The sequence below is a fragment of the Dama dama genome, chromosome 23 (assembly GCF_033118175.1).
Source record: "Dama dama isolate Ldn47 chromosome 23, ASM3311817v1, whole genome shotgun sequence".
Lineage (NCBI taxonomy): Eukaryota > Metazoa > Chordata > Mammalia > Artiodactyla > Cervidae > Dama > Dama dama.
In genome coordinates, this window is record NC_083703.1 from 48,564,184 (window position 1) to 48,585,309 (window position 21,126).

Below are 21,126 nucleotides of genomic sequence, written 5' to 3' on the forward strand. Positions count from 1 at the left end.
ACTGTGGTTGCAGGTATCTGTGGAATAGATGAATTTGATAAAATGGGGAATCAACATCAAGCCTTGTTAGAAGCCATGGAACAGCAGAGTATTAGTCTTGCTAAGGCTGGCATGGTTTGTAGCCTCCCTGCAAGAACTTCCATCATTGCTGCTGCAAATCCAGTTGGAGGACACTACAATAAAGCCAAAACAGTTTCTGAGAATTTAAAGTAAGTCTCTTCAAATATTTATACTTTAATATATTGAATCCCTATAGATATGAAAAAGATAAAGATAATTGTGGACGTATGGATGTTTTACAGAAGTTGCAAGTTTCCAATAAATGTACAAAAATGTGTTAGAACACTCCATTAAAGCAATGAAGTGCTATTGACATCTACCAGATTGGCAAACATTTTAAATATTAATCATTCTTGTCAGTGGGGTGGGGAAATGGAGCCTCACATACATAGTTGAGATTTTGAAGGACAGCTTGGCATGTTTATCACTATTTTAAAAGTACTTTCTTTGTTCCAGCCATTTCTTTTAGGAGTTATAGTCACAGAAATAGGCACAAGAATACACAAAGATATGTTGACAGGGTGGGTTTTACAGCATTGTTTATCACCATCACAAACTGGAAACAACTTGAAATGCTCATTGACAGGGAAGTGGTTGAACTATATAGTAAGACTATACTGTGAAAAGCAGCAGTTAGAAGAATGAAAGTAGCTTTGCATATACTCTGGTAAGAAACATGTCTATGCTTTACTGTTAAGTGATAGGAGCACGTTACCTGCTTATTTGTATGTGTGATGTGATCCTACTTTTTTCCAAAACCAGTATTTATATATTTATGTGAGTATGCTTTCTCTTCTAATTTGTTCTGTACAGGTTGGACAAAATGTTTGGGAAGGGGAAAATAGACTCAAGTGATGCATAAGTGAAAAAAAGACAAAAAGATGCCTCAGATGAAAATTTAGAACTTTAAAAATTCTAGTGGGAAACAAAATGCTAATTTTCTAATATTTAGTAATAGCTTCTTTTTCTTTCTTTTTTTTTTTTTTAAATCTTCTGGCTATGTGTTGAATCTTACTAGGTCCGCAACCAGAGATCGAACCCTCACCCCTGCATTGGCAGGGTGGAGTCTTAACCACTGGATTGCCCGGGGAGTCCCAATAATAAATACTTTTATTGTAGAAATGGTACATAGTAACATACACAATTTTACTTTGAGATTCTGGGTATTTCTGTACTACCAGCACCAAAAAAGCCATCTTACTAGTGTTTCTTAGTAAAATGATGAAATCCTAGATTGGAAAGATCAGAAAGATCCTATTGAACAAGGATCCAGGAGACTTAGATTCTGATTTTAGTGGTACCACTGGAACGTTAGTCAGATTCTTTAATCATTCTGGATTTCAGTTTGTTGGTCTCAAATTAAGGAGTTGTGTGATTGGTAGATTCAAAAATGAGATTAAGTAGGACACAGCACTTTTACTATAATGACTAATAGGCATATAGAGGTATATTTGAGAAAAAGTGGTATTTTGCTTCTAAGTGGGCATAGGTGCTTTGAGAGACTCAAAGACTCTCTTTTGGTGAGACAAAAGATGTAAAAGATTAAGAATTTCTCAACCAGATAATCTTCAATGTATCATGAAGCATTCTAGCTTGTAATTTCAATGATCCTAAATCATCAGAAGTCATATAGAACATAAGAGAAGAATTTAGTTTTGATGGTGTGAGAAAAGGCATCCTTAACATGTGGGTACATATAAGCCTGTGCACATGTGACCTGGTATGTCTCTGGAATTGGTGGGTACATTGAATCCAGAAGCTATTGCTTGTTTCCTTAACCTAAAGCTTCATTTTTTAAGTTCTACATGGAACTTGATTAGTAAAGAAGTGAATAAACAGCTTTCTAGGTTTTCTGTTTAATTCCAATCACTGTTTCTTCTTTCTTTCATACCTTTAGAATGGGGAGTGCCCTACTATCCAGATTTGATCTGGTCTTTATCCTGTTAGACACTCCAAATGAAGATCATGATCATTTACTCTCTGAACATGTGATTGCAATAAGGGCTGGAAAGCAGAGAGCTGTTAACAGTGCCACAGTAGCTCGTATGAATAGTCAGGATTCAAATACTTCTATACTTGAAGTGGTTTCTGATAAGCCACTATCAGAAAGACTAAAGGTAAGTTTCTTCTCTTTAATAATTTGGTTCAGTTTTGTTTGAAAGTCAGAGTTCAGTGTGTTGCTTGTTGTAGAGCAGTAGTATGTAAACTTTCTTAGCAAATACCTTTTATATTATAATACTAGAGTTTATATAAAGTTCAGTTGAAATAATCTAAGTTAGCTAGACCAAGAGCTAGAACTGCAGAGTTTGGTTTATTTGGAGAATATAATATTTATCTAAGTATTAGAATATTTTAGAATATTATATTTATCTAAACAAGTTATTTTAGCAGAAAGATTTTATTTGCTACATATCCTTGTAATCTTGGGCCTTTTTATCATGTTTTAGGTGGTTCCTGGAGAAACAATAGATCCAATTCCCCACCAGTTATTGAGAAAGTACATTGGCTACTCTCGGCAGTATGTCTATCCAAGGCTATCCACAGAAGCTGCTCAAATTCTTCAGGATTTTTACCTTGAGCTCCGGAAACAGAGCCAGCGGTTAAATAGCTCACCAATCACTACTAGGCAGCTGGAATCTTTGATTCGTCTAACAGAGGTTCATTTATTTTAAGTTCTTGCTCTTTTGGCTTAAAAAGGGGGTACCGGGTTATAAGATTTCTCTTAAATTTTCTGTGTAATTATTTGCTTTTCTTCCTATTGGGTAACATTAGAAATGGGTAGATAAAAAAATTTATTGAAGGTTATCATGGAACTCAAAACCTATGGGATACAGCAAAAGCAGTTCTAAGAGGGAAGTTTATGGCAATACAATCCTACCTCAAGAAACATGAAAAACATCAAATAGAGAACCTAACTTCACACCTAAAACAATTGAAAACAGAAGAACAAAAAAGCCCCCAAAATTAGTAGAAGAAAAGAAATCATAAAGATCAGAGCAGAAATAAATGAAAAAGAAATGAAAGAAACAATAGTAAAGATTAATAAAACTAAAAGCTAGTTCTTTGTGAAGGTATACAAAATTGACAAGCCTTTAGTGAGACTCATCAAGAAAAAGAGAAGAATCAAATCAACAAAATTAGAAATGAAAAAGAGGTTAGAAGAGACAATGCAGAAATACAAAGGATTATAAGAGACTGTTACGAACAACTATATGGCAATAAAATGGATAACCTGGAAGAAATGGACAGATTCTTAGAAAAGTTCAATCTTCTAAGACTGAACCAGGAAGAAATAGAAATTATGAACAACCCAATTACAAGCACTGAAAATTGAAGCTGTGATCAAACATCTCCCCAAAAGCCAAGGACGAGATGGCTTCACAGGAGAATTCTATCAAACATTTAGAGAAAAGCTAATGCCTATCCTTCTAAAATTCTTTCAAAAAATTGTAGAGGAAGGAATGCTTCCAAACTCATTCTACAAGGCCACCATCACCCTGATATCAAAACCAGACAAAGACAACACAAAAAAAGAAAACTACAGGCCAATATCACTGATGAACATAGATGCAAAAATCCTCAACAAGATTTTAGCAAACAGAATTCAGCAACACATCAAAACTTATATACCATGATCAAGTTCAGTTTATTCCAGGGATGCAAGGATTCTTCAATATATACAAGTCAATCAATGTGATATACCATATTAACAAATTGAAAGATAAAAACCATATGGTCATCTCAATAGATGCAGAAAAAGCCTTTGACAAAATTCATCACCCATTTATGATTAAAACTCTTCAAAAAAATGGGCATAGAAGGAACCTACCTCAACATAGTAAAGGCCATATATGATAAGCCTATAGCAAACATTATTCTCAATGGTGAAAAACTGAAAGCATTACCCCTAAGATCAGAAACAAGAAAAGGGTGTCCACTTTCTTGACTATTATTCAACATAGTTCTAGAAGTCCTAGAAATAGCAATCAGAGAAGAAAAAGAAAGAAAAGGAATCCAGATCAGAAAAGAAGTAAAGCTCTCACTGTTTGCAGATGACATGACACTGTACATAGAAAACCCTAAACATAGTATCACAATTGCTAGAGCTAATCAGTGAATTTAGCAAAGTTGCAGGATACAAAATCAATACACAGAAATCACTTGCATTTCTATATACTAACAATGAAAAATCAGAGCAATTAAGGAATCAATCCCATTCACCATTGCAACAAAAAGAAATATCTAGGAATAAACTTACCTAAGGAAACAAAGAACTGTACACAGAAAATTATAAGACACTAGTGAAAGAAATCAAAGATGACATAAACAGATGGAGAGGTATTCCATGTTTCTGGGTAGGAAGAATCAATATTGTGAAAATGCCTATATTACCAAACGCAATCTACAGATTCAGTGCCATCCCTATCAAATTACCAAAATGGCATTTTTCACAGAACTAGAACAAAAAATTTCGCAATTCATATGGAAACACAAAAGACCCAGAATAGCCAGGGCAGTCTTGAGAAAGAAGAATGAAGCTGGAGGAATCAACCTTCCTGACTTCAGATTATACTACAAAGCTACAGTCATCAAGCCAGTATTGTACTGGCACATAAACAGAAATATAAACCAATGAAACAAGATAGAAATACCAGAAATAAACCCATACACCTATAGGTACCTTATTTTTGACAGTGGAGGCAAGAATATACAATGGGGCAAAGACAGCCTCTTCAGTAAATGATGCTGGGAAAACTGGACAGCTACATGTAAAAGAATGAAATTAGAACACTTCCTAACACCATACACAAAGATAAACTCAAAATGGATTAAAGGCCTAAATGTAAGACCAGAAACTATAAAACTCTTAGAGGAAAACATAAAACACTTGATGACATAAAGCAAGATCCTCCATGACCCACCTCCGAGAGTAATGGAAATAAAAACAAAAGTAACCAAGTAGGACCCGATTAAACTTAAAAGCTTTTGCACAGCAAAGGAAACTATAAGCAGGGTGAAAAGACAAGCCTCAGAATGGGAGAAAATAATAGCAAATAAAACAACTGACAAAGGATTGATTTCCAAAATATACAAGCAGCTCATATAACTTAATACCAGAAAAACAACCCAATCAAAAAGTTGGAAAAAGAACTAAACAGACTTGTCTCCAAAGAAGACATACAGATGGCTAACAAACACATGAAAAGATGCTCAACATTGCTCATGATTAGAGAAATGCAAATCAAAACTACAATGAGATATCACCTCTCACTGGTCAGAATGGCCATCATCAAAATGTCTACAAACAATAAATGCTGGAAAGGGTGTGGGGAAAAAGGAATGCTCTTGCACTGTTCAAAGGAATGTAAATTGATACAGCCACTATGGAAGATGGTATGGAGATTCCTTAAAGAACTAGGGATAAAACCACCATATGACCTAGCAATCCCACTCCTAGGCATATACCCTGAGGAAACCAAAATTGAAAAAGACACATGTATCCCATTGTTCATTGCAGCACTATTTACAATAGCTAGAACATGGAAGCAACCTAGATGTCCATCAACAGATGAATGGATAAAGAATTTGTGCTACATATACACAATGGAATATTACTCAGCCGTAAAAAGGAACGCATTTGAGTCAGTTCTAATGAGGTGGATGAACCTAGAACCTATTATACAGGGTGAAATAAGTCAGAAAGAAAAGGATAAATATTGTATTCTAAACTGTGGAAAATTCTGAAAGAGATGGGAATACCAGACCACCTGACCTACCTCTTGAGGAATCTGTATGCAGGTCAGGAAGCAACAGTTAGAACTGGACATGAAACAGACTGGTTCCACATAGGAAAAGGAGTACGTCAAGGCTGTATATTGTCATCCTGCTTATTTAACTTATATGCAGAGTACATCATGAGAAATGCTGGGCTGGATGAAGCAAAGTTGGATTTAAGATTGCTGGGAGAAATGTCAATAACTTCAGATACGCAGATGACACCACCCTTGTGGCAGAAAGTGAAGAAGAACTAAAGAGCCTCGTGATGAAAGTGAATGAGGAAAGTGAAAAAGTTGTTTTAAAACTCAACATTCAGAAAACTAAGATCATCGCATCTGGTCCCATCACTTCATGGCAAATAGATGGGGAAACATTGGCTGACTTTATTTTTGGGGGCTCCAAAGTCTGTAGATGGTGACTGCAACCGTGAAATTAAAAGACACTTAACTCCTTGGAAAGTTATGATCAACCTAGACCATATATTAAAAGCAGAGGCATTAGTTTGCCAACAAAGGTCCATCTAGTCAAGGCTATAGTCTTTCCAGTAGTCATGTATGGATGTGAGAGTTGGACTATAAAGAGCCCCAAAGAATTGATGCTTTTGAACTATGGTGTTGGAGAAGACTCTTGAGAGTCCCTTGGACTGCAAGGAGATCAACCACTCCATCCTAAAGGAGATCAATCCTGAGTGCTCATTGGAAGAACTGATGTTGAAGCTGATACTCCAATACTTTGGCCACCTAACGCAAAGAGCTGACTCATTTGAAAAGACCCTGATGCTGGGAAAGATTGAAGGCAGGAGGAGAAGGGGGTGACAGAGGATGAGATGGTTGATGGCATCTCCGACTCAGTGTGCATGAGTTTGGGTAAACTCCAGGAGTTAGTGATGGACAGGGTGGCCTGGCAGGCTGTGGTCCATGGGGTTGCAAAGAGTTGCACACAGCTGAGCAACTGAACTGAACTGAACTGAACACATATATACGGAATCTAGAAAAATGGTATTAAAGAGTTTATTTACAGGGCAGCAGTGGAAAAACAGACATAGAAAATAGACTTATGGACATGAGAGGGGAGGAGGGGATGAGATGAATGGAAAGAGTAACATGGAAACTTACCATATGTAAAATAGATAGCCAATGGGAGTTTGCTGTATGGCTCAGGAAACTCAAACATGGGCTCTGTATGAACGTAAAGGGGTGGGATGGGGAGGAAGATGGGAGGGAGTTTCAAAAGGGAGGAGATATATGTATACCTATGGCTGATTCATGTTGAGGCTTGACAGAAAACAACAAAATTCCAGGAAGCAATTATCCTTCAGTTCAGTTCTGTCGTTCAGTCGTGTCTGACTTTTTGCGACCCGGTGGACTGCAGCACACCAGGCCTCACTGTCTATCACCAACTCCCAGAGTTTACTCAGACTCATGCCCATTGAGTTGGTGATGCCATTCAACCATCTCTCCTCTGTCATCCCCTTCTTCTCCCGCCTTCAGTCTTTCCCAGCATCAGGGTCTTTTCAAATGAGTCAGCTCTTTACATCACGTGGCCAAAGTATTGGAGTTGCAGCTTCAACATCAGTCCTTCCAATGAATATTCAGGACTGATTTCCTTTAGGATGGACTGGTTGGATCTCCTTGCAGTCCAAGGGACTCTCAAGAGTCTTCTCCAACACCAAAGTTTAAAAGCATCAATTCTTTGGCACTCAGCTTTCTTTATAGTCCCAACTCTCACATCCATACATGACTACTGGAAAAACCATAGCCTTGATTAGACGGACCTTTGTTGGCAAAGTAATGTCTCTGCTGTTTTGAATTACCCTTTAGTAAAATATAAATAAATAAAAAAAAAAAATAAAAGGTAGTCATAGGACTTCCATGGTGGTCCAGTGGTTAAAACTCCCTGCTCCCAATGCAGGGGCACTGGTTTGATCCCTAGCTGGGGAACTAAGATCCTGCATGTCCCAAGGCAAGGTCTAAAAAGAAGGCTGTGGTACATTTAACATATCAAGCAATGTTTAGCCACTTTCTAAAAGCAGGACTAGTTACATACCATGTAATGGGTTTTTTTTTTTTTTTTTGGTTTTTCCTTTAATGACACTCAGGGAACTCTTGAGGTTTGAAGATTTCTTAGGTTAAATAAGAATTTAGGTATTAAAAAATGAGCATATGGTAAGATGGAATGTGTCAAATATCTTAGTAGTATTTGATTTGATACATGACAGGTCTGTAAGTGCCTATTTTTCTAACAGCATTTTATCTCTTCAAAAGTATGGAATGCTAAGAGAACTCTGGCAGTTAAAATTAGCTGGGTTAGAGTTTGAGCTTTTTGCTTCTAGAATCTGATTAACTCATATTTGTTGTTTTAACAAATTAATAGCTAGGCATGATTTCCTGAAAGTAAAAGGCATAATCAAATCTTCTGGAATGAACATTCAGGAAGATGTGTTAGTAGATAAAAATAGATTTTAAAATGAGTGATAATTGTCATATTCAAGCTTTTGATAATATTTTAAAATTCTGACTTTTTATATTGCAATCTCTCCTTCTAAAAGTTTTTGTGTAAAATTAATAAATGAAATAAGCTTATATATACTCTACCTGCTCAATGTTAAATATATTTATCTTTTGTTATCTGAAGATGGTTGTTTTCTTTTAAAGGCACGAGCAAGGTTGGAATTGAGAGAGGAAGCAACTAAACAAGATGCTGAGGACATAGTTGAAATCATGAAATACAGGTAAGAATACATTTTAAATGCTGTTTTAAATGAAATAAAACATTCATCAAATGAAATAAAACGGTCATCATTCTGTCTCAATTTATATATTTAATTAGGCCAAGCAAAATTATTTTTAGTTAACGCATTTGATCACTTATTTTCCTCAGAACAAATTATACTTTTCTGGCTTAAAATATTCCTGTGTAAATAATCTTTACATGTTAAAAAAAAGGTTTTTTGAATGGGTAATTTTAAAATTGGGCCTTTTTTTTAATATTTATTTGGCTGCCTTGGGTCTTAGTTGCAGCCCACAGACTCCCTACAGGCTTGGTTACCCTGAGGCATGTGGGATCTCAGTTCCCAGACCAGGTATTGAACCCGCATCCCCTGCATTGCATAGTGGATTCTTGAGCACTGCACCACCAGGGAAGTGCCTGAATGATTATTGATACATTCATATAGTTCTAAAATGAATTTAAAAAACATACTTTGAGAAGGCTTGCCCCATCCTATTTACCATCTACCCTTCCTCTTTACCAGGACACCCATTACTTTCTTATAAATAGCACATGACTATAAATAGCACACACTGTTGTTCTGTACTTTATATATCAAAATGATTACCACACTGCACATGTGCTTCACCACACAGTTACAGTTTATTTTCTTGCAATGAGAACTTTAAAGAGCTCCTCTCTAGCAACTTTCAAATATATAATACAGTATTACTAACTAGTCACCATGCTTACATTACATATATTTATAACTGGAAGCTTGTACCTTTTGACCTCCCTTCACCCATTTTACCCACCCCACCCCTTATCATCCCCTTCCCTGCCCCCCCAGCCTCTAGCAACTGCCAGTCCATTCTCTTATATCTTTTGTTTTTTTAATTTGACAGTATATCTAGGGATCTTTCCTTATTAGGACATATAAAGTTTTCTTTTTTACAGCTATACAGTATTCTATTGTTTAGATATACCATGACATACCATAGTTTATTTAACCAGTCTCCCATTGCTAGACACGTGAATATTTTCCATGCTTTTGCTATTGCAAACAGTGCTACAATGAGTAATCTCTGTGAGATACTTTATGTGTTGTAAGTATATTCTAAGAAATGATATTTCTGGGTTCAAGGATCAATAAATGCATTAGGATTTGACACATATTGCTGATATGTGACCTTTGCATTTTATATCATTTGGTAGATCATAGTTCTTAGGAGACAGAAAAGAAAAAATCTGTATTTTAATTGATGATATATGACTACCTTAGACATGCAGTTTTTGAAAAAATCAATTAACTTAGAAGAACACATCAAATGGTAAACTGCTTGTGGTCATGGATGCCTTTTTTTTTTTTGCTTCTTGTGTTTTTTAGTTTCCTGTTCGCACATGTTAACTTTTAAGAAGTGACATATGAGAACACATCTTATTCTGATTATTTTAGATAGGCATTTCAATTAAAAAAATTTTTTTAATAGGTTTACACATTCATATACCTCAAAATTCCAAAGTTCAAACAGTATTTGATGGTAAAAGTTTCTTCATATACTGTTAACTAGCTCCCTTGTTCTTCATTTTCCCTAGTGACAAATCAATTTTTGTGTGATTTCAGATATAAAATATACATTACAACTCCATATCTGTATATTCTTTTCCCCCTTTTATAGACAAAAGGTAGCATACACATTCTATACCTCAGTTTTTTCATTAAGAAAATGATCTTGAAATCTTTCCATGTCAATGCCTAAAGAGTATCTTTTTATTTTTCACAACTGCAGTTTCAGATTTATCGTAATTTAGAAATTAGTTCTTTTTAATATGCACAGTACTTAAAATATAAATCTGTTAGGAATCTGAGGATCTAAAAATACTAATTTAAAAACAAAATTATTTTGTTAAGTAATTTTTTTTTCCCCTAAGAGCTACTGTTCTGGGCTTGCTTGGAGTCAGAACCAATTGTTTCTCTTTAGCTCTAAGTAAAAGTGGTACAGCATTGCTGCCAGAGTGTGGGCTTTAAAATCTGACCTGGAGCTGCCATGGACAGGGAAGAATGCCAAGGATGGACAGGGAAGCCTGGCGTGCCACAGTCCATGGGGTCACAAAGAGTCAGACATGACTGAGCGACTGAACTGAACTGGAGCTGCCATGGCAAGTTACACTCTGCTTTTCAGTCTCCTTTTGTGTAGAACTCAGCACAAAGGATTGTGCCCTGAGATATCATGCACTAAGGCAAAGTGACAAATGTGATTCTGACACATTAGTGGACACTCAGTAAACACTATCAATATTGCCAGCTTTGATGATATGATGAGACTGTGCAGATAACTTTTACTGTGACTCATCACACACATTGAAGGTTTCAAAAACTGGCAGATCTCATGTCACACAGATCAGAAGTTTCCAAAATTGCCCCTTTCAAAGAATTTCTTCATTCTGACCTTTAGAGCTCTCCATATACATTGTTCAGTAGCTCTGAGCTTCAGATCCTTTTCTCCCTGTCTTTATAGGGAGAGATTTACCTAGTTGTTTCTTCATCCCCGGGCTGTCACTAACTTGTCCCCAGAGGACACCCTGTTCCCTCTACTGCCTCTGGAAGCATGCTGTATGGGTAGAAGGGCACCCATGCTGTCTCCCAAAGGTCTAAGCATTAAGTTGCAATTTGTTTCTTGCCCTTTTAGGTAATCTGTGCAAGAAGCAGAACTTTTCTTCTTAAATCAACATGTCAGAATTTGTCAGCAAGTGAGGTTACACTTATAGTTTTTGAAGCTTTAAGGACTCTTGAATTGATAGCTGTTAATTTTTTACTGCTAGCACAAGAACAGCTGTCTCATAATGAGTAAAATTACTAACAATTAATGACTACCAATCCTTTCAACCAGGACCCAGGGAAAGGAGCAGTGATCCCCACAAGAGACTGAGCCAGACCTGCCTCTGAGTGTTTGAGGGTCTCTGTGGAGGCAAGGGTGAACAGTGGCCTGCCATGGGGACAGGGGCACTGGCAGCAGGAGTCCTGGGAGATGTGACATGTGTCATAAGTCCTCTTGGAGGAGGTAGTTGCCATTAGCCCCACCATATAACCTCTGGGTGGGTGATCAAAAAACTGGAGAACAATTATACTGAAGAACTCGCACTATTGTTAAAGTGCTAGGCTCCACAACAGACTTCCCAACCTGAGGATACAGCAAAGGGACTGAGAATCCCCAGGGAATCTGACTTTGAAGGTCAGTGGGATTTGATGACCAAACTTCCACAGGACTGGAGAAACAGAGACTCTTGGAGGGCACAAACAAAATCTTGTGCACACCAGGTTCCAGGAGAAAGGAGCAGGGACACCACAAGAGACTGAGCCAGCCTTGCCTGTGAGTGTTTGGGAGTCTTTGGCAGAGGTGTGGGTTGACAGTGGCCTGCGGCAGTTTCAGGGACACTGACAGCAGCAGTTCTGGGAGGTGCAGCATGCTGGCATAAATCCTTTTGGAGGAGTTCTGCCATTACCCCTACCATAGTTGGGCTTCAGGCCAAACTACAGGGAGGGAGCACAGTCCCACCCATCAGCAGAAAACTGGATTAAAGACTGACTGATCATGGTCATGCCCACCAGAAGACCCAGTTTGCCCCACAGTCAGCCCCTCTTATCAGGAAGCTTGCACAAGTCTCCTATTCTCATTCATTAGAGGGCAGACAGAATGAACACCACAGTCACAGAAAAACTACCAAAATGATCACATGGATCACAGCTTTGTGTAAGTCAAAGAAACTATGAGCCATGCCATGTTGGGACACCCAAGATGGATATGTCATGGTGGAGACTTCTGACAAAACTTGGTCCACCAGAGAAAGGAATGACAAACCACTTCAGCATTCTTGTCTTGAGAACCCCGTGAACATTATGAAAAGGCAAAAAAGATATGATACAGAAAGATGAATCCCCCAGGTCATTCTGTGCAAGCAACTCGCTTCAGTCCTGTTAGACTCTTTGCAACCCTATGTACTGTAGCCCAACAGGCACCTCTGTCCATGGGATTCTCCATACAAGAATACTGGAGTGGGTTGCCATTTCCTGCTGTAGGGGAGTTTCCTGACCCAGGGATCGAACCCACATCTCATGTCTCCTGCACTGGCAGGTAGGTTCTTTGCCAGTAGCATGACTTGGGAAGCCCAGGTGGTTAGGTGTCCAATATGCTACTGGAGAATAGTGGAGAAATAGCTCCAGAAGGAATGAAGAGGCTGAGCCAAAGCGGAAATGACGCCCAGTTGTGGATGTGTCTGGTGGTGAAAGTAAAGTCCAGGGCTGTAAAGAATAGTATTGCATAGGAACCTGGAATGTTAGGTCATGATCAAGGTAAATTGAAAGTAGTCAAACAGGAGATGGCAAGAATGAATATCAACATCTTAGGAATTGGTGAACTAAAAAGGATGGGAATGGGCGAATTTAATTCAGACAATCATTATATCTACTACTGTGGGCAAGAATCCCTTAGAAGAAATGGAGTAGCCCTCACAGTCAAAAAAAGAATCTGAAATGCAGTACTTGGGGGTGCAGTCTCATAAACAACAGAATGATCTCGGTGTTTTTCCAAGGCAAACCATTCAACATCACAGTAATCCAAGTCTATGCCCCAACAATTAATGCCAAAGAAGTTGAATGGTTCCATGAAGACCTTCTAGAATGAACACCAAAAAAAGGATGTTCTTTTCATCATAGAGAGTTGGAATGCAAAAGTGGGAAGTCAGTAGATAATGTGGAAAACAGGCAAGTTTGGCCTTGGAGTACAGAATGAAGCAGGGCAAAGACTAACGAGTTTTGCCAAGAGAATGCGCTCCACTGGGCATAGCAAACACCCTCTTGCAACAACACAAGAGATCACTCTGTATGTGGATGTCACCAGATGGTCAATACTGAAATCCGATTGATTATATTCTTTGCAGCCAAAGATGGAGAAGCTCTATACAGTCAGCAAAAACAAAACCTGGAGCTGACTGTGGCTCAGATCATGAACTCCTTATTGCCAAATTCAGGCTTAAATTGAAGAAAATAGGGAAAAACACTAGACCATTCAGGTATAGCCTAAATCAAATCCCTTATGATTGTAAGTGGAAGTGACAAATGGATTCAAGGGATTAGATTTGACAGAGTTCCTGAAGAACTATGGACGGAGGTTTGTAACATTGTACAGGAGGCAGTGATCAAAACCATCCCCAAGAAGAAAAATTGCAAAAAGGCAAAATGGTTGTCTGAGAAAGCCTTACAAATAGCTGAGAAAAGAAGAAAAGCAAAAGGCAAAGGAGAAAAGGAAAGATATATCCATCTGAATGCAGAGTTCCAAAGAATACCAAGGAGAGATAAGAAAGCCTTCCTCAGTGATCAGTGCAAAGAAATAGAGGAAAACAAAAGAATGGGAAAGACTAGAGATCTCTTCAAGAAAATTAGAGATTCCAAGGGAACATTTCATGCAAACATGGGCACAATAAAGGACAGAAATGGTATGGACCTAACAGAAGCAGAAGATATTAAGAAGAGGTGGCAAGAATACACAGACGAACTATACAAAAAAAGATCTTAATGGCCCAGATAACCATGATGGTATGATCACTCACCTAGAGCCAGACTTTCTGGAGTGCGAAGTCAAGTGGGCCTTAGGAAGCATCACTATGAACAAAGCTAGTGGAGATGATGGAATTCCAGCTGAACTATTTCAAATCCTGAAAGATGATGTTGTGAAAGTGCTGCACTCAATATGCCAGCAAATTTGGAGAACTCAGCAGTGGCCACAAGACTGAGTGACTAAACAACCACCAGTTGCTAACTTTTACCCTCTGTATCGTAATATCTTACTGGTTGAGCATCACACATTGCTTGAACTATCAATTTTCTCTTTTACATGCCTCAGAAATAGGGCTTAAAGGGCCTTGTGGTAAAAATTACCAAACTTGCTTCTTTGTGCTGGAGAACCTCCATTTGCTATTTATAAGCAACCTTATAAATACTAGAATTACTAGACTTCCTCATACAGCATGTTGCCAGGACTCACTATAGTGAGCAGCATATGAAGTAAAGGAATGGCTACAAAAACCAATTACCCACCTGACTTCTAATGGGATGAGACCAATAGGAAACTGAGAATCTGACCTAACAGAGATCCAAAGTAAGTCCCTGAAACCAACCAAAATTCTAGAAATCTTATATTTTAAACTTTTTTCCTAATTAAAAACAGGGACCAACAATAGAGGCTTCTTGTTCAATGACAGGAAGGTGCTTCTTTGCTCACAGTCTCGAGTGCATGTATCATCCTCTTTCATTCTCTTAAGGCCAGTGTATCCTGGCCTTAAGCTCTCCACCTTTGGCAGTGGACCCAGATTGCCACTCTTGGTTTTCTTTTCTTTTTATTGAACTCTTGCCCTTTCTTTGGGTCTTCTAGTGCCTGGTTCTGCTAAAGAATGTCATGTGCTGTACATCATAGACTGCTGGCAAATCAAGGGTCAGACTACCTCGGCAACTTTCCTTCACCTGTAACATTTGTTTTTTGAGGCATTACCCTTCGTCAGTTTCCCAAGACCTCAGACCCCAGACTGCCTCAAGTAGCCACTCTGGTGTTTCTCTACAGTAAATCCATGGTTCTGTGGATGCCATGGATTAGTTCTCATATCTGAGCATTATACTTAAATTTTAATTGCCTTTTCAATAAAAATGCTATAGTTCTCATTTATGAATAGTTCTACATGTCTGAATACTCATGTCAAACAATGTTTGCATGTGCTTTTCCTTATGGAAATTGTATTTGTTTCTACTTCTCAAAGTTGCCTTGCTGATAAAACTGAATTAACTTCAGACTGTCAGTTTTCTTCTGGGATCCTGAAAAAAAGAGGTCTCATGATTAAGTGTAAATAGCACCCACATCTGATTACCAGTTTGTGTCCCTGAATTGCTTGAGTGTTTACCAACTTTTATAAAAAAGCTCAGAGAAAAAAGAAGGCTAACTTGATTCCAAGGGAGAAGGAAATGGCACCCCACTCCAGGACTCTTGCCTAGAAAATTCCACGGATGGAGGACCCTGGTGGGCTACAGTCCATGGGGCTGCAGAGTCGAACACAACTGAGCGACTTCACTTTCTTCTTTCTTTCTTTGATTTCAAATGATTGATATTACCTAGCATTATTTCCATGGTAGAGATCAAGACCCAATTAAACATAACTGAGACTAGACTGGGAATTTTCTGCTTTGTTATACTTAACATGCTTTCTGTCCTTCATCTAAACTCTGTGAGAGAAGAGAGTTATCTGTCAGATTTACCACTGTACTCCCAGGGCCCAGACTCACACCTCGCACACAGTAGGCTCTCAGTAAATATACTACATTGATTGTTAGGTTGATTTTAGTAATCATTTTTCATTCATGAAATCTTCCATTTCAGAGTTTCTGTCTCTTTAGCTTTTTTTTTTCCTTTTTTTTCCCCTTTATTTTTATTAGTTGGAGGCTAATTACAGTATTGTAGTGGTTTTTGCCATACATTGACATGAATCAGCCATGGATTTACATGTGTTCCCCATCCTGAACCCCCCTCCCACCTCCCTCCCCATCCCATCCCTCTGGGTCATCCCAGTGCACCAGCCCCGAGCACTTGTCTCATGCATCCAACCTGGACTGGTGATCTGTTTCACACATGATAATATACATGTTTTGATGCTGTTCTCTCAGATCATCCCACCCTAGCCTTCTTCCATAGAGTCCAAAAGTCTGTTCTATACATCTATGTCTCTTTTTCTGTCTTGCATATAGGGTTATCGTTACCATCTTTCTAAATTCCATGTGTGCGTTAGTATACTGTATTGGTGTTTATCTTTGTGTCTTTAGCTTTGAATATTTGTCCTTAACATGGTTTTGAACCTGTTAAATTATATTTTAACTAGGAAGCAGAAGCCTAAATAAGAAAAATCTGAACTGGTGACAGTACATTATAGAACACATAGCTATAAAAACCACATGTTTATGGGCAACCGTTCATATAAGCTCTCTCTGGAAATATACTAGGAAGTAGAAGAAAATAGAGCCACCTTCAGAGGTTGAGAGATAATTGTGAGCTACTTCTGTGTAAGGAAAGTAACTCAAATATTTTACATACTTTTCTTCAAATCTGAAGCAGTGTAGCCAGACTCAGATCCCAGATATGACACTAATTAGCTTTGTAACCTTTGGCGAGTCACTTAAACTTACAAGACTTTGTATCTTCATCTGTAAAACGGAAATAAGAATAATCCCCAAGTAATAGGATTGCTGGAAGGGTTAAATTGGATAGCACATGGTTCAGTTCAGTTCAGTTCATTTGCTCAGTCATGTCCGACTCTATGTGAACCCATGGACTGCAGCACTCCAGGGTTTCCTGTCCTTCACCGTCTCCTGGAGCCTGCTCAGACTCATGTCCATTGAGTCTCAGTAATGCCATCCAACCATCTTGTCTTCTGTTGTCCCTTTCTCTTCTTGCCTTCAGTCTTTTCCAGCATCAGGGTCTTTTCCAGTGAGTTGGCTCTTCTCATCAGGTGGCCAGAGTATTGGAGCTTCAGTTTCAGCATTAGTCCTTCAATGTATATTCAGGGTTGATTTCCTTTAGGATTGACTGGTTTGATGCAAGGAGATCAAACCAGTGCATGGTAAATAAATATAATTAAGGTAAATACTAGCTATTATAATTGACATAGTAGCCTAAAGCATTTGTGACGACTGTTCTATGAGAAATAAGAATATGGTAAATTATATGGTGTGGGCTTCCCTGGTGGCTCAGTGGTAGAGAGTCCACCTGCCAATGAAGGGAAGATCTCCTGGAGAAGGAAATGGCAACTACAGTATTCTCTCCTGGGAAATCACACATACAGAGGAGCCTGGCGGGCTGCAGTCCATGGGGTCGCAAGAGTCGGACATGACTTAGTGATTAAACAACAACAAATAATAATATGGTAAAGTAGTTAATTATAAAAAAAATTATGCTACATGTCTAGGGAATACACATACTCATCTAATTGTTTTATTAGTTACTATAGTCTTATTTGGATGACTCATTCCTATATGTACAGCTTATTCTCTTTCATGTGGGCTCTTATCTATTCAGGGAACAAAATGAAGATGTGTTTTTAATAACCGTTTAAATGCATTCCTATGAGCTCCTTAAGGGCAGGAATTGCACCTGTTTTGTTTCACCACGAGAAGCCTACTGTCTAGTGACCAATTCATATTTGATTAATTAACTCATTAAATAACATCTTTGCCTCTGAGCCTGGCTGTGAGATTATATATAAACCGAGAATTAAGGCAGGCAATCAGCAACAGGGCTGGACTAGAGAGGATGGCTAATTTCTAACTGGTACTTTCAGACTTATGGCTAAAATTCACTATGAATTATGTATTTCTTTCCTGATGATATTGTGAAAATAAGGAGAAAACAGCAAGAGCTGGAGAAATAGGTGTATCCTTTAATATCTAACCATCATTACTATAACTCAGCAGAACCTTTCTACTTCATTCCCAGAGTATTTTCCAACACATTTTATTTGCCAGATGCTGCCCTAGGAGATAGGAAGACATCTTTACCAAGGAAAGCCTAAATTTAGTATGTTTAGAATTTCTTTTTTTCATGAATCAAAGAGAATGTTCCAAGTATTTATATTGTAGTCTGTCAACTTTGTATTTTTATGCAAAAATACATTTGTATTTCTGTTTCTAAATATAGGGAGTTTCTTAAAAAGTGGTAACTATGTCCAAAATATTTTTATCCCCGAATAGTCCATGAATAGTTAATTCACAATCACCACTCAGTAAATACACATTTAAATCTTTGTTACCTGATCCTCCGGGCTGCTTCCACATTTTTCTTTTTATAACTTGGACAGAAATTTCTATAGCTGAAACACATTGGGTAACTGTTTTTCTTTCCTTCCATAAGCATGTTAGGAACTTACTCTGATGAATTTGGGAACCTAGATTTTGAACGATCCCAGCATGGTTCTGGAATGAGCAACAGATCAGCAGCAAAAAGATTTATTTCTGCTCTCAACAATACTGCTGAAAGAACTTACAATAATTTATTTCAGTTTCATCAACTTCAGCAGATTGCCAAAGAGTTAAATATTCAGGTATGATAATTAATAAATCGTTTTATAATAATTTCAGGATGGCTTTATTAATATAGAACTTTTGAATGTCAAAAGATTTAGACTAAAATCATGGAATATGCTGTTTTGGAGTATTTAAAAACACATGTTTGTTTTTTAAGATATAAAATTAGTTGCTCAGAACTTTAAAAAAACAGTTTTTATCTAAAATTCAAACTTCTTTTCAAAAGAGTTTTCAACATCTTGATAGGAGAAACATCATAGCAAGTTTCCATGTTATTCTGACAGTCTCTGAGGGCAAGTCATCTTACACATCATTGAACCTCAATTTTCTCATTTGTTAAATGGACATGATTCCACTTGCTCTAACTACTTAAAAGTCTTAGTGAAAATGGGGACAATAACACTTCAAATATGTAAAACAGTTTCTGTGGAAAATTGCTCATTCAATTTTAAAAGTTAGTCTAATTTTTGTTTTGAAGCTAAGCTAAAACAAATATAAAAGATTCTGTGCATACTGGAGTTATTTTTGATTAGCTAGGTGTTATAGAATCCAGGGTTCGTATGTAGGCAGGTTTCTCTGTAAGAAGTACAAATGATTTTATTTGCCCAAAAAACTTGACAATTGTATATTACTGTTTGAGAGATTAATTTTAAAAAATCACATTTTTTGTATATTATTTAACAGGCTCTTTTATTATTTTCTACTAGGTTGCTGATTTTGAAAATTTTATTGGATCACTAAATGACCAAGGTTATCTCTTGAAAAAAGGCCCAAAGGTTTACCAACTTCAAACTATATAAAAGGACTACCAAGCCAGGATCTCCTGGGTTTGTTATGAAGAATATGCAAAAAAAAAAAAAAAAAACCTGTTCTCTGAAAATGGCACCCCAAATGTAATAGGAAAAGAGAGTTGAACTAATTTAAGAAGTGATAAAATCATGTGCTAATTTTTTACTTCTCCAGAAGACTAAAAATATTTTACATTTTATCTAAATGATGTAATTAGAAGTTATTTATAGTTTTGTTTTTGACCTTTCTTTTATTCTTATAAATATTTCATGGTTGTGCATGTCAAATGTCCATCTGGGTAAACAGTCACAAGGTTACATTTAAATGTTTAAATAGTTCTGACACACAAAATTGAGCATCTTTTAGAAATAAATTGAAACCAACTTTCAATTCCCCCAAATTTTGGAAATATTATATATTGACTTTTTAAAATTTAAATTTTTTTCTTTATCCTTTTTTATTAGCTGTGCCGTGCAGCTCACAGGACCTTTGTTCGCTGACCAGGGATTGAACCTGGACCCTTGGCAGTGAAAGCATGGAGTCCTGACTATTTGGGCTGCCAGGGAATTCCCTTACTTTATTTACTGACTTTGATTTATAACATGATATAAGCTTCATGTGTAACTAGACTTCCGTATATACTATTTCCTGCTCACCTAAAGCCTAGTGTCCATCCATATATTGACATATTAAGCTTAACATCGTAGCTAATGAAAAAAATTTAAATAGCTGTGCAAGACTGTAGCAGCCTCTGTTCCACTCTTCCACATGCCCTAATTTTCTGTTCAGTTTCAATTGTTCTCCCATTTACCTCCGTTTTTCTAAAGGACATGCTACTAATGCTAATTATTTTTTTTCTTAAAGTATACTTGATTTATAATACTGTGTTTCAGGTGTACACCAAAGTGATTTGGTTATGCATATATATGTGTATATTATATTCTTTTTTCTATTCTTTTCCATTATAGTGTATTATAACATACTGAATATAGTTCCCTATGCTATACAGTAAATTCTTGTTATCTATCAATAGTAATGCTCATTCTTGAGTTTTCAGTTTCAAAAATTATACTGACTTTTTACCTACCTCAGAATATGAGTGTAGTTCTTTTAAACCCTTCTATGTATATACATACATATACACTTTCCCATTTCTTTCCAGTTTAGTTATATATCATAATTTTTAGTTAAATCTAGTGAAAAGGCTGGCTTAAAACTCAACATTCAGAAAACTAAGATCATGGCATCTCGTCCTATCACTTCATGGCAAATAGATGGGGAAAACAATGGAAACAGTGAGACACTTTTTTTTCTTGGGCTGCAAAATCACTACAGATGGTGACTGCAGCCATGAAATTAAAAGATGCTTGCTCCCTGAAGGAAAAGCTGTGACCAACCTAGACAGCATATTAAAAAGCATTGACATTACTTTGTCAACAAAGGTCCATCTAGTCAAAGCTATGGTTTTTCCAGTAGTCATGTATGGATGTGAGAGTTGGACTATAAAGAAAACTGAGTTCCGAAGAATTGATGCTTTTGAACTCTGGTGTTGGAGAAGACTCTTGAGAATCCTTGGACTACAGGGAGATCAAAACCAGTGATTTCCTAAAGGAAATCAGTCCTGAATATTCATTGGAAAGACTAATGCTGAAGCTGAAACTCCAATACTTTGGCCA

At 37.2% G+C, this 21,126-nt stretch overlaps 1 protein-coding gene across 6 annotated transcripts in view; it reads left to right on the forward strand.

Annotated features, from left to right (window-relative positions):
- The window catches only part of MCM8 (minichromosome maintenance 8 homologous recombination repair factor), a 51,232-nt gene extending 30,693 nt beyond the window's left edge, over positions 1-20,539 (forward strand). For all 6 annotated transcript variants that reach the window (XM_061126657.1, XM_061126656.1, XM_061126653.1 and 3 more), the window contains 6 exons: positions 14-209; positions 1,958-2,177; positions 2,508-2,717; positions 8,493-8,569; positions 18,489-18,678; positions 19,369-20,539. In XM_061126657.1, the coding sequence (XP_060982640.1) occupies positions 14-209; positions 1,958-2,177; positions 2,508-2,717; positions 8,493-8,569; positions 18,489-18,678; positions 19,369-19,461 (986 nt within the window). In that variant the 3' untranslated portion in view covers positions 19,462-20,539. The remainder of the gene's footprint in view (positions 1-13; positions 210-1,957; positions 2,178-2,507; positions 2,718-8,492; positions 8,570-18,488; positions 18,679-19,368) is intronic.
- Positions 20,540-21,126: the final 587 nt, after the last annotated feature.